Source organism: Diaporthe citri (genome assembly GCF_014595645.1).
Source record: "Diaporthe citri strain NFHF-8-4 chromosome Unknown scaffold_12, whole genome shotgun sequence".
NCBI classification, from domain to species: domain Eukaryota; kingdom Fungi; phylum Ascomycota; class Sordariomycetes; order Diaporthales; family Diaporthaceae; genus Diaporthe; species Diaporthe citri.
The window spans coordinates 347470-359825 of NW_025064857.1; the positions used below are offsets into that span (position 1 = coordinate 347470).

At 53.7% G+C, this 12356-nt stretch overlaps 5 protein-coding genes across 5 annotated transcripts; 1 reads left to right on the forward strand and 4 right to left on the reverse strand.

Annotated features, from left to right (window-relative positions):
- Positions 1-174: 174 nt before the first annotated feature.
- On the reverse strand, positions 175-1457 carry INS49_004410 (uncharacterized protein; the record flags this gene model as incomplete). The annotated part of the gene is made up of 4 exons (XM_043165199.1): positions 175-381; positions 441-914; positions 967-1305; positions 1365-1457. 4 exons carry the CDS (start codon positions 1455-1457, stop codon positions 175-177), a joined length of 1113 nt encoding a protein of 370 aa, XP_043017914.1.
- An 810-nt stretch (positions 1458-2267) lies between these two features.
- Positions 2268-3265, reverse strand: INS49_004411 (uncharacterized protein; the record flags this gene model as incomplete). Its single annotated transcript, XM_043165200.1, has 3 exons — positions 2268-2964; positions 3034-3144; positions 3204-3265. 3 exons carry the CDS (start codon positions 3263-3265, stop codon positions 2268-2270), a joined length of 870 nt encoding a protein of 289 aa, XP_043017915.1.
- A 762-nt stretch (positions 3266-4027) lies between these two features.
- INS49_004412 (uncharacterized protein) lies at positions 4028-4662 on the reverse strand (the record flags this gene model as incomplete). Its single annotated transcript, XM_043165201.1, has 2 exons — positions 4028-4532; positions 4658-4662. 2 exons carry the CDS (start codon positions 4660-4662, stop codon positions 4028-4030), a joined length of 510 nt encoding a protein of 169 aa, XP_043017916.1.
- A 5353-nt stretch (positions 4663-10015) lies between these two features.
- On the forward strand, positions 10016-10881 carry INS49_004413 (uncharacterized protein; the record flags this gene model as incomplete). The annotated part of the gene is made up of 2 exons (XM_043165202.1): positions 10016-10244; positions 10301-10881. The coding sequence occupies 2 exons, from the start codon at positions 10016-10018 to the stop codon at positions 10879-10881; spliced, it is 810 nt and encodes a 269-aa protein (XP_043017917.1).
- Positions 10882-11365: 484 nt separating this feature from the next.
- Positions 11366-12187, reverse strand: INS49_004414 (uncharacterized protein; the record flags this gene model as incomplete). Its single annotated transcript, XM_043165203.1, has 1 exon — positions 11366-12187. One exon carries the CDS (start codon positions 12185-12187, stop codon positions 11366-11368), a length of 822 nt encoding a protein of 273 aa, XP_043017918.1.
- Between the last annotated feature and the right edge of the window lie 169 nt (positions 12188-12356).

A 12356-nucleotide genomic window follows, 5' to 3' on the forward strand; every position in this document is an offset into this window, starting at 1 on the left:
GTTCTTCATCCTGGCACCAGAATCACATATTGTTCAATCTCGATTCAGTATCATCAAACCCAACTTATCGCGAGGACGCCTGGGCAAAAAGCCTGCTTCGTTTCCAGGTGCAGACATGTCTTATTCAACCTGTATCTTCCGGCGAGAAACAGTCCAAGCTTGGCCGTCAACGACCTAGTCCCACTCGGACCTGAGGCCGTTCACGCCCTCAGGCACCTCTGCTAGGGTCGTGATGCGGAACCCTTGGCGAAGGCCCTCGCCTTCATCGCTCACATCGTAGTCCGAGATGGCCGTGTGCGCCGTAACGCGGTTGTCCCATAGGGCAACCGTCCGGTCATCCCACTTGACGCGCGCCTGGATGTCCTGGCTCTGAGCGATATGCTGCAGCGCGACTACATCAGTATGATTCAACGAATATAGGGACAGCATTTCGAACATACCTTGTATAGCAACTGTAAGATCGCATCCGACTCCTCGTCCTTCAGCCCGACGATACGCCGGGTGAATCCAGGGTTGACAAAGAGGACCTTCTGCTTCGTGACTGGATGCACGCGCACGATGGGGTGGTAGCTCTTGACTGGCTCACGCCTAACGAAGTGACCATCCCTGCGGGCGTTTTCCGCCTGCTGGAAGCCGCTGTGCTCAGCCCTCAGCCCCTCCAGGAAGGCTTTGAGGGGCTCCGAGAGCCGGTCGTAGGCTCCTGCCTGGGAGGTCCAGCCGGTGTCACCGCCAGTCTCGGGGACCTCGAGGAGGGTGAGCAGGGTGATGCCGGGGGGTTGGTGCTCATATGAGACATCCGAATGGTACCCAATGGTGGTGAGTCTGCTCGTGCTGCGACCCAGGCGGTACAGGTTGTCCTTCCCGAGGTAGATGGAATGGAACTCAATGTGGTCCTTGACGTGCGCACCGGTAGGCTGCAAATGGTAAGCGGGCGACTAGACCGAGATCGGAAAGTCAAGGACTTACATGGACGTGGAGACGGCCAAAGTACTGGCCGAATTCCTTTTGCTTCTCGGGTCCGATATCCTTGAAGTCTTGGTCACGGAAGACTACAACGCCACGCTCGGCTATCAGCAATGCGAGCTCATTCTTCTGGGCGTCCGTCAACTGGGACAGCTGAAGGCCAGTGATTTCAGTCCCGACACGGGGTGTCAATTTGGTGGCCTTCAAGTTTGAATTGTCCTTGGACAGAAGGTTTGGCTTTGCCGGATCCGCGTCGAGACCGCGGTCCTTGAAGTCAAACAGTTCAGTGGGCGGGAACTTGGTGGTGGTGTCATAGACGGGGAGGTACGCCGCATATTTAGACTGTTGTGCACATTAGAATGACAAATGAAATATGCGGTTGTTTCCTTTAGGATACTTACTGAATTATGGATTTTGTCATCGTATGCCACGGCAAGCTTGATGGGCTTGCCCTCGGCGTTGGCAGACTCCAGGGTTTGGGTGACTGTAGCCATTTTGATGGATTTCTTGTCAGACTTTGAATGATGACATCCTCTATTTTACCCCGTTCCGACCTCGCTTCATATCCTGATTTCAAATGCGAGTTCCCGTCACCATCCTGTGACACGGGCTATCTCAGACCAGTTGATGCGATTGCTGGAAGCACGACATTGTGCCCCCGCATTGCAAGCAACCTTAGAACGTCTTGGACGAAGACGCAATGGTACACTCCCACCATCATTAGCCAGAGCCGAGAGCCGAGTTGATCTTCCTGGAATAGGTGCCAGATCGTCATCGGCTATCGCGTAAGTCGGCCGTGATCCAGGTGGGATGGGCTTGGATTGCTAGTCGTCGACACAGACCCCAGGCGGGGAGATCTCAGCCGAACAATATTATGATAAAGCGACTGGGATTTGATTCTCTTATACGATCACTTTCGCCATTCTTTGTTCTTATTTCAACAATATGACTCTTTGGATTTTCCCCCTAATTCCTGGAGAAAGTAAGCCAAGTTAATGAGGCCACGTCGGGAGAAACCCTAGTTAGACTGTTTGGTGTTTAAACATGAGGCCAAAAAGCTGACGCCGGTTCTAGTCACGAGGAAGATTCCTAACACGTTTAACATGGAGTGGATGAGAGACAGCCATGCCTTGCTGGTTTTATCAGGCCTACAAAACTGCGTCATGTGGATGGCAAGAGAGGCCAGGTAAGGTAGGTAGGGCATCATGTGAGCCACTGGGACAAGAATCTTTGGACTTGTGTTGCAATACCAACTCATGTCAACGCGCATCCGCTCTCTCGCGCCATTTGACCTTGCAGAATTTCTACGCCTTTCGCCTGCCAAGGAAGACGGCCTTGGGGTTTGAAAGCCACGCCCCTTGCCGCTTCTCCTCCTCAATCCGCCCGATCATCTCCTGGAGCTCCTTTCCCAGTTCCGGATCCACTTTCAACATCTGCAGCGCAAACTCCTCGACCGACGACACATAGACATCATTCCAAAACATGCCCATGAGAGGCGAGTCAGGGTAGACAACCCTCCGCACCTCCTCGAATCCCCCCTCCTCCATCGTCCGGTCCAGCGCGGTCAGCCAGTCCCGGGAGCCGAGCAGCAGCTTCGACCCGTCGGACGTGCTGAGCTGCTCGGACATGAGGCGGCACAGGCGGTCCACCCCCGGGAACTCGCCGGCGGGCGGCAGCCTCCCCCCGGAGCCGTGCACGACCCTGGCCTCGGCGGTGTAGTGCTCCTCCCACTGCAGGTAGCCGCCGGGCTTGAGCAGCTGGGCGACGTTGGCGAGGATGCGGCCCGGCTGCATGTCCTTGACGACGACGGCGACGAGGCGCATGTGCACTACGTCGAAGGAGCCCAGGAGCTCGGGCGGGGGCGGGGTGAAGAAGTCCCACTCGTGGTAGGTGGCGTTGGGAGAGGCTAGGTTCCGAGGGGGGAGCTGGGCCAGGCTGATGTCGAGGCCATGAAGCTGCGCGGTAGGGGGCAGCTGGCGAGAGAGGTCGGAGAGCCAGATTCTGCGTCTTGGTCAGATAGGGGGCGAGGAGATCAGATCAGATGAGAAGGGTTTCATGTTTGTTTCCTACCCGGTGCCTGTTGCGACATCCGCAATGCGCGCATCTGGAGCCAGTGGCGGGATGTCTGGGTGCAGGTGAAATCGATACGTGTCTTGCCAGAGATAATACTGATAGTGAAGCCTACGAGGGAGATCGTGATCAGCTTGGCATCTGGCAAGAGAATCCGGCTCGGAACTCACCTCGAGGTCGCGTTGGCAGTGCGCTGGAAGACATAACCATCGTCCTTTTCGGCCGCCATCATTCGCTCAGATGATTGTTAATTTGCTGGTATAGTCTACTACGCGTCGTGAATTTGTTCGTTGACCTCGAGACGGAACATCCTCGCCCGCAGTCATTAAAAGTTGTCTCGACGAAGATGAAGATTTGGCTTTCACCATATTCATGCAGTCAGCAATAAATATAAGGTTGTTGGTCTGTTGGTTAGCGGCGCTCATTCCCCGCCTACCAACTTACCATTAGGATCCTTGAAATGGTACGGTGTCAAACTGGCAACCGTGAGTTGGTCACCACGGTTCTGCATGCCCAAGTTAGACTGCGTTGATTGGCTGCTGATACCCAGATTCAGTCATTGGCTCGACTGTGCTGCTATGAATACAGTACAGTATGTAGCCAGAGTGGGGACGACCCCTCTACATCTAGTCGATCTTTTGCCCATGAAGATATCTGGTCCCCTCTGTGTGCTTCTTATTCGTGGAGTCTTCCAACCAACACTGCCTCAACCGCTGCCATTTTCCGGGCTTATCAGAACGCCCAGTCCGTGCGAATGACACCTTTCCTGCTTTACCATCGTCAGGATACGACGCCAATGACAGCTGCACCGAGCTCCCATCTTGAGTGGAGAGGACTGCATCCATCCTTTGTTAACAGGCGAGGTGCTCGTTCTCGTTCCAGCACACGCTCGCCGAGTTGCCGGCGATCTGCCCCGGGCGCACCGCCGACACCCTGAAGTGCAGCGGGTGCCGGTGCAGCGTCTCGTCCAGCTGGCCTGTGCAACAGTGACCCGCTAGATATTGATCTCTGGTCTCCATCCGTCAGTCCAGTCGACCCTCCCATACCCCACGGCCTGTAGCTCTGCCTCCCACCGCGCCTGGCTCGCGATGGCGTGGCGGCGCCCGTCGTCAAACAGCCACCAGCCCTCGAACAGGCCGAATATCATGTCGACCCAGTACAGAGGCTGCGTCATCTCCAACATCATGGGGAAGCCATCGGGCCGCGGCGTCTTGCGGATGTTCCCGACGGATGTCTGGAGGTTGTGCGTCGCGTGAATCGCATTGCTTAAGATTATAATGTGATGCTGTCCCAACTCAGACGACGGCTCCTTTTCGATGTCGTGGACGCGGAATTTCATGAACGGGTATTTTGGCCCGAAATTGTTGCGGGCAGCGGCTACGAATGACCCGGAAAGATCCGTGAACGTGGAGCAGGATTCCGACTGAGGCTCAGTCTTTTGACTGTAGAGGAACGTCCGTTCCCTTGCTGGGATGGCGAAGGAGAAGAATCCGCAGAATCTGCAAAGCCTTCTCGGACCGTGCCGTCGCCCTTGTAGAATACGTGAATGCTTGCACAAGTATCAGCGAGCGGAAGCTTCCTGATATCCTAGACTGCTCCCCTTTCTGGCGGCCACCTTTGCCACACCATTTATAATACATAGTGTCCTTTTGTTCACACATATAAGCCCACGAAGCTGGGGAAGTGAAATCCGAAGTATTTTGATGCTGGTCAACCGGCGCACACAATTGCCGTCCTTGCCGTCCTGCCACGTAATGCGGGTAGCTACCGAGCATATGACCCACTGCTTAGAGGTCTCACTCCTCCTAGTGCGATGTACAAGAGAAAGAAGTGCATGGCGAACTTGCTTTTGCATCAAAATGTGGTTTGCAGGCAGCCGCCTCACGGAAGAAGCCGGTCAGTCTCCACGCCCTAAAACTTGCTACTTTATTCAGACTGTCAATGCCAACCACAGATCTGAGAAACTGAGACGAAAAAGGCTGGACAACTATACTGCGATCAGTTATAGCGAAAAGTTTTATCACACACTTTGTGGATCTGGGTGTATTTGTCTAAGAGTAGTAAGGGGTTTGGTTGAGTTTGGAAGGCTGACCGGCTTCTAGCGTGAGGCGGGTCGCGTGAACATGCGCAACAGGCTTCGCGTCACTTGAGCACATGGGGCACCTCTTGTGGCAATTTGTCATGACTTTCTGTTGTGCAATGAAGGATGATAATCGTTTCCCGATCGCTTTTGCTCGCGCCCTGGTCGGCAGACTGGGTGGACACCTGCCCAGAATGGGATACACTCATGTCAAGACCCTTCATCAAATAGTCGGCTCAGGCCCAGTCAAATCATCAATCATTCCTCGCACTCAAATTACAATACTTTCCGCGCTCTATTTTTCCAGCACCGAAGTCCTCCTTGCAAACAGAGAGGAGGGAAAGTCGGGCTTGAACTCGATCGGATTTGGGCAGGGTGCTCACGAAGTAAGAAATAGCCCTCCACCACCTTTTTCAATTGCTCATCTATTCAATGAAAACTCGGTATCCCAAAAAGTTTCTTGTACCTGAATATCACTCAGTTAATTGCTCTCGCTGATCACCTCTTCAGTGAACTCCCTTCAATCGCCCGAGAATTGTACGAATACGATGTCCTTGAACGAGCCTCGCCAATCGACCCCGCTGCAGGGAGACCAGCAGTTGGACGGGACTGGTACGCAGACTACAGCATACGAATATGATCCCTTGGAAACACCCAGAAGCCAAAGTCGCCTCTTCTATCTTGAAGAAATCCCGTCCGAGCAACACAAGTGCTCCGATACGCCTTGGATTTCTGGCTGCTTGAAGCCCGTCTCCGTAGACGACCACCCGGAATACGTGGCCTTGTCCTACACCTAGGGAAGTGCAGAGACTCCTCATGAAATTTACGTGGATGGTTTTCGATTCAATGTCACAGCCAATCTCTATGCTGTACTTGGAGTACTTGCAAAACTCCCAGAGCTTCGAGGACGTCCTCTGTGGATCGATGCGATCTGTATCGCCCAGAAGAACGATGAGGAAAAGAACATTCAAGTGCCTCTCATGGGCAGGATTTACAGCCAAGCAAGCGAGGTGCTTGCTTGGATCGGCGAAGAAGAAGACAAGAGTGCCGATGTTCTTGATAATATGGTCACACTTGGGATCCACTGGCTCCAATTATCGGAACACGACGCCGCAACCGATTTTAACAGCACCATGGCCCGGAGACTGAAAAAGATTTTGGACAATGAAGCTGCCAAGAGGGATCTTAAGGAAGATTCTCCCAACCTCGTGGGTACACTTCTGAAGTATTCCGATGAACCCTTCCTGATGGCACTCGTCCAGTTGGTCGGTGGTTCCTTATTTGCCCCCGATGAACGGGCCCGAAAGCTTTTGAACAGGGCTTGGTGGCATCGCGTGTGGGTTGTTCAGGAGGCCACTCTTGCTAAAGCTGTGTTTTTATTGTGCGGCACTCACCTCTTCCCCTGGGAAAAAGTGATGGGAGCTATTCACTATATCATGGACTTGGAGCATGGTTGGCAACAATCATTCTTTTTGCCCAACGCGAGGGGCTTTCTTGCTCCCGTGGAACACTTCTTATTGTTCCAGGATATCGTACAACGGGAGCAGCGCGAAGGCAAAGAGCCTGAAAAGATAACCTGGAAGGACTCCCAGAACACAGGTCTGTCGCTTGAAGAAGGCATTATATGCTTTATGCGCCTAGCCCACAGAGCGTTCGAGGCATCTGATGCAAGAGATCGCATTTATGCATTCCTCGCTTTCTTCTCTCAGGATGGCCGAGAGCATATTCCTGTCGACTACTCGAAGGAAACTAGTCTTTCTGACGTTTTGAACGCCATGACATGCACGATGATTGAGAGGCATGGTCCTCGAATTCTCGCATTCCGTTCAACTCCTCCTGAATCCGGCGACTACTCATCGTTATACGTTGATTGGACCAAAATACGTACCGAATCAGTCATATTCGATCCCACCTATAACGCCGAGTTTGCCGCGGCAGGCTACGAGTCGTGCCTTCCTGAAGTGGTTCAAGAGGGGAAAAGGCTTCGGGTGTCACTGAAGGCCACCAGAGTGTCACAAGTTTCACAAATTGTGAAGCTTGATATTAGCCTTCCTCCAGCAAAAGACCAGGAACAGGTCCAAGATCATGTCGACAAATGCCTTACTTGGCTGCAACAGATGAGAGAGCTCCTGGAAAATTGCTCTGAAAGCCCAGAAAAGTCATCATCAATGGACAACTTGTGGCTTGTCCCAATCGCAGGAGGTCAATCGAGTCGCTATTCAGTCAGATCAAAGTCCACGGCAAGCTATCGACTAGAATGGCCACCTTGCCCCTTTGTGGCCCAAATGGAAAAGCCTCGCCAGTCTCTGGCAGAAGCAGAGCAACGTGGCAAAATGGAACATGAGCGACGCCAGCAAAGCGAGCGGGTGCAGGCCGACAACAGGCAGCGGCGAGAGGAGCGCCGTTGGTTTGATAACTTGTCAGGCCGAAGGGACCGGATGGCCCGAGACCGTCGATGGCGTGCACGCCAGTCGAACAGTCCTGAGTGAAAAGAATATGACACCAGGAGGTGGTCGGGCTGTTTAGACGCACTGAAAGTCCTTACCCTTGAGGAAGCAGATGGAAGTCTTGGTAAGTTCTACGAATTGCAAATGCTACGAAACAGCTATCAGGCTCTCACCGGCGAAAAAACGGATGACGTCTCTGTGGGAAGATCGAAAGCTACCGCCACTTGGACTTATGTGAAACGCCTCAAACTTAATAACAACAAGGGCTTCGTGACATGCGACGGAAGGGCAGGCCTTGGACCAGGAATAATGCAAGAAAGCGACCTCGTTGTCATCTTCAAGGGCTGCGAGTTCCCCTTCATCATCCGACCTCGGTGTGAAGAGAAGATGGAGTATGAGCTGGTCGGAGCATGCTATGTGGATGGGATCATGTATGGTGAAGCGATGAAAAACGATCCCACGTTTGAGGATATGCTCTTGGTCTGATGGAGATGTTTTTGCTGGAAGCGGGAAAGTCGGGGACTAACCAGATGGCCCTAAAACCAAATTCACTTGTGAGGTCGGGACCGGCATTGCTAAGGAAGTTATCCACAGCAGCAAGGGAACAAGACCGGTTTTGTAAATTACGTCCTTTTATTTCTTTCGATCTGAATTCACCCGTTTTTGCCCTGAACACTGTGCCCCTTGAAGTCTTGCAGACCGTTTTGCGTCATTCAGAGATAATCAAGGGTATTGGTAATTTAACAAAGCCAAGAAGGGAGTAGCGGCCAATCCGTGGCTATCAGCAAATTCTGCTTAAACTAGGAAGTAATTAACAACTCCGGCTGATGTCCCCGGCCAGCGAAGGCTGACGCGGTTTAAACCAATCCGCAGAAGTGCCCCACAGTCCTCGTTTTCGCACTCTCCTTGTGGTAGCTCGACTGATATCTTCGCTTTCAAGGACGGAGTACCATCAAGTATTGTCCAAAGAAAGACTCGTTCGTATAGGATCGGGCTCCTCCCAAGGGAAATTAGAAGACGAAGGTAATGGCTGACGTCCTATTCATTTGTATGACGTCGATCATTGGCATTCCGAGTCCAGCGCACCCTGTGATTCGAGACCCAGACACAGAGGAATCTCCGACAGTGTTCCCAATTACACCAAGGAAATATGTCAATCCCAGAGAATTGCACCGTCGTTATCGTTGGAGGAGGGCCGGGAGGGTCGTAAGCGGCCTCAGTTCTTACCCGCGAAGGCATCGATACCGTCCTCTAAGAGGCTGGCAAGATGCCACGCTTCCTCACCGGGCAAAACTTGCTGCTTTCAATGTGCCATGAATTACGTTTCTTTGACCCAGGGAGGAGAGGTGGACTACCATGCAAGAGACGAACCCATCTATGGATGGGAAATGCACTTGTGACATATTATCATGAGCCAGATATTGGCACGGTTAAGACGGGAACAACTACGAGGAAATCAGATGTGGAATTTGCTGGAGAAAGAAAAGAAGGAGACTCAAGAAAGCCAAAATTACCCAGGTAATAGAAGGTGAGCTTCTAAGCCGGACCAGGGCTGTGGATTACACGGTGCGTGACATGTAATGTGAAGCACGTGAGATTACAACAAAACCGCAGCCTGTTCAACAACAGAATGTGAATACGACACAAAGGCGTCAGTATTGGACGTCATCATAGGGTGAGATTTGAAAATTCGAGATGCCCGGAGGCAAGACGAGCCGAGTTGCCGACCTTCAAACGAGAAGGATTCGAAAATGGTAGTGAAACGCTGAACAGGTGACGAACGTCAGTCATCCAGGCAACCCAGCTCGACGGCAATAACAATATCCGGAAAGGCGGGCAAGGACCCTCTTCCTTTTGGCATGGCGATATCCTCTTTCGGTCCCGGAGGCTACCCTGTAGGATACGTAGTGCACTTCATGCCCAAATCGAAGCGGTTCTCGGCGCAAAGGAACATTTGACTTTCACTACATGCATGCAGTCAGCAATGAACTGAAGGTTGTTGTTCTGTTGGTCGGCGCCGTTCTTTCCCCACCATCAGTTTACCCAGGTGCCACTCGGATCCTTTTAATCCCACATTGCCATCCGCAGTTCCCCAACCGCCACATTCGTGCACGGGTGAGGCTATGCCAGTGTACACAGTCTACTCTTCCCGCAGCCGCTGAATGTCACCCATCTCACTGTGCCCCCGGGAACACTAGCATGGATTATGCCTGTGAAGCTTTGGACCCTGTCGTCCTGAATCGGACGTGTGAGCTTGCCATTGCTTGGCACATGATGAGGTTCATACCTAGGTACATACTACAGTATTCAGCTTCTACTTGGACGCTAGAAAGCTGGCTGCCCTGTACTGTATAGCTATTGCAATCACTTCGCCCTAGGATCATTTGTCCCTGGTCGGGCCTCCATATCGCTCATCAGCTCCGGTAGATATCCAGATTCCAATGTAGATAGCATCATGGCGTCCGAGAAGGGTCGTTATCAGCCTTTGCGTGACCAGAGCTCTTTCTCCAGTGACGACGACGGGATACAGGGCCAAGATGGACCACCACAGTCACGGCCGTGGCATCGACGGTTCTTCATATCGACCGTGGCCCTTTCGACATTCTGCGTCATCCTCCTTGCTGTCTCCTCCGCCCAGGCCTGGCGCATCCTGAAGCTCGAGCGGCGTCTGGTCCACCCTCACAGTACGTCTCTTGCACTGAACTCTTTGTCTCTACCTTTCACTAAAATCTGTTTCTAGCTCGCCTCTCCCTCGAGTATAACATCCCCCTCCTCGCCAACAACCACTCTGCCTTCGACTCGCCCTCCAGCGCCCTCTCAGACGCCGCCTGGGCCTCCATAGAAGCCGGGCACGGCGACGTCCTCCTCACGCCAGCCGAGGCCGCCTCCCTCGGGCTGCCCCCATCCTTCGCGCACCCCTTCCGCCCAGAGTTCCAGGTGTACATCATCGACGCCTACCACGCGATGCACTGCCTCAAGGTCCTGCGCGACCACTACATGCGCATGTACCACGCGCACCGCTACGTCGGCGACTGGCCGCAGCTGGGGGACTGGCCCGTCGAGCACGACGAGCACTGCTTCGACAGCCTGCGGCAGCACGTCATGTGCCACGCCGACGACACGCTGCTGTACAGCGCGGGCCACCACGACGCGGGCGTCCGGCAGACCAAGATGTGTCGGAGCTGGGACGCGCTGCGGGAGTGGGCGAGCGGGCGGAACGCGCAGTGGAAGGACCATATTAACCCGAGGCCGGAGGGGGAGATCTGGTGGGACTTTGATGATGGCGGCGATGATGGGCTGCCGCGGGGAGGGCTCTCGTGAGGTAAGCTGGAGGCTGATTGGGGGGGAGTCGGCCGATGAGAGGATCATTGTGACTTTGTTTTACGTTTGGGTCTCATTGGCGATGTTGATACACAGAGAGATTCAAGTCTTCTTTTTCTTTGGGCGGGCGGGGGAGGTTTGGGTCGGATGGGTTATCATTTTCTCTGAGTCTGTTGCTCCTGTGGTGTTCATGTACGTAGAAAATGTGGAGAAAGCTTCTCTAAGGATGACATGCGGGTTGAGGCACTATTGACCAAAAGATATCCTGAAGTTATAAAACAGAAAATTTGTATCTAAGACACTTGTTTTTCTTGGTGTTGAACGGATATGGAATAAGTCAAGTCCCCGCTACCACAGTGTAACATACAAGAAGATGTCAATCCAATGGCCATACACAGTAAGATCTATGTTGTGGAACCATGTCACAACAGAGACGACGAGCTTTCTCTACAGCACTTCCCGTCACTCAGCCTCGTTCACCCCTCTAGCACTCTACCCCGAGCTTCCCTTTCGTGCACCCTTCCCCAAACCAGTCATCCGGCTTTCCAAAATGCTTTCTCAGCGCCGGCCAGTACGGGCTATCTTTAGGACAGTACTTGAACCGCTCAAACTGGTTGATGAAATCGGCCTCATGACTAATGTAGTGATAACAGCTCGTCCGCTCCTCGGCCCACCTCTCGAGCGCACCCCAGTCCCTGCACTGGCGCAGCTGGCCCACCGCGCTCTCGGGGCTCTTGGTGATGGTGGTGTAGCGCGGGGTGTCGTCGGCCTGGCACAGGATGTCCCCCCGCAGGCTGTCGAGGCAGTGGGTGATGTGGTAGAGGGAGAGGGACTGCGGCAGGCCGAGCTCGTACTCGCGGACGGCGCGGTGGATGTTCTTGAGGCAGTGCAGGGCATGGAAGCCGTTCAGGACGTACATCCCTTTGCTGTGGTCCCAGGGGAAGGGCTGCGCTGGGAGGAGGTCGTGGACGGCGGTCCAGTCGTTGTCTAGGGCCACGAAGCCCACGTCGAAGGAGATGCTGTCCCAGAGGGCGCCGGCCGCGGTCATGTTGATGTCGGCATATTCGGTGGACCACTCGAACGGGACCTGTAAGGTCGGTTCAAGGGAGGCGTAGGGAGAGGGGCAATTAGGGGCTGAGCGAAGCAGTAGATAGGTATTGACAGCCAGGGAGGTGAGGAGAAGGACGACTGTGCTGGCGAGAAGCCCATAGGAGCGGCGAGGCTTGGGCCCTCGGTAGACGAAGGCGTCGTCCTTCTCAGTCAAGAGAGGCTGGGAGGATGTGCTGCTGCGTTCGGCGTCGTCCATCGTCACGGGCAGGCCTGAGCATGATGGTGACGAAACATCGGCCTGTTGGAGAGAGAAGACACAGGATACATAGGTATGCAGATATCTGACTCAGCTTTGAAGCTGAACCGGATGATCAAGAGCCGAGGATTAGGAGCAAGCATCAAGCATCGAGTATCGAGCGCCGATG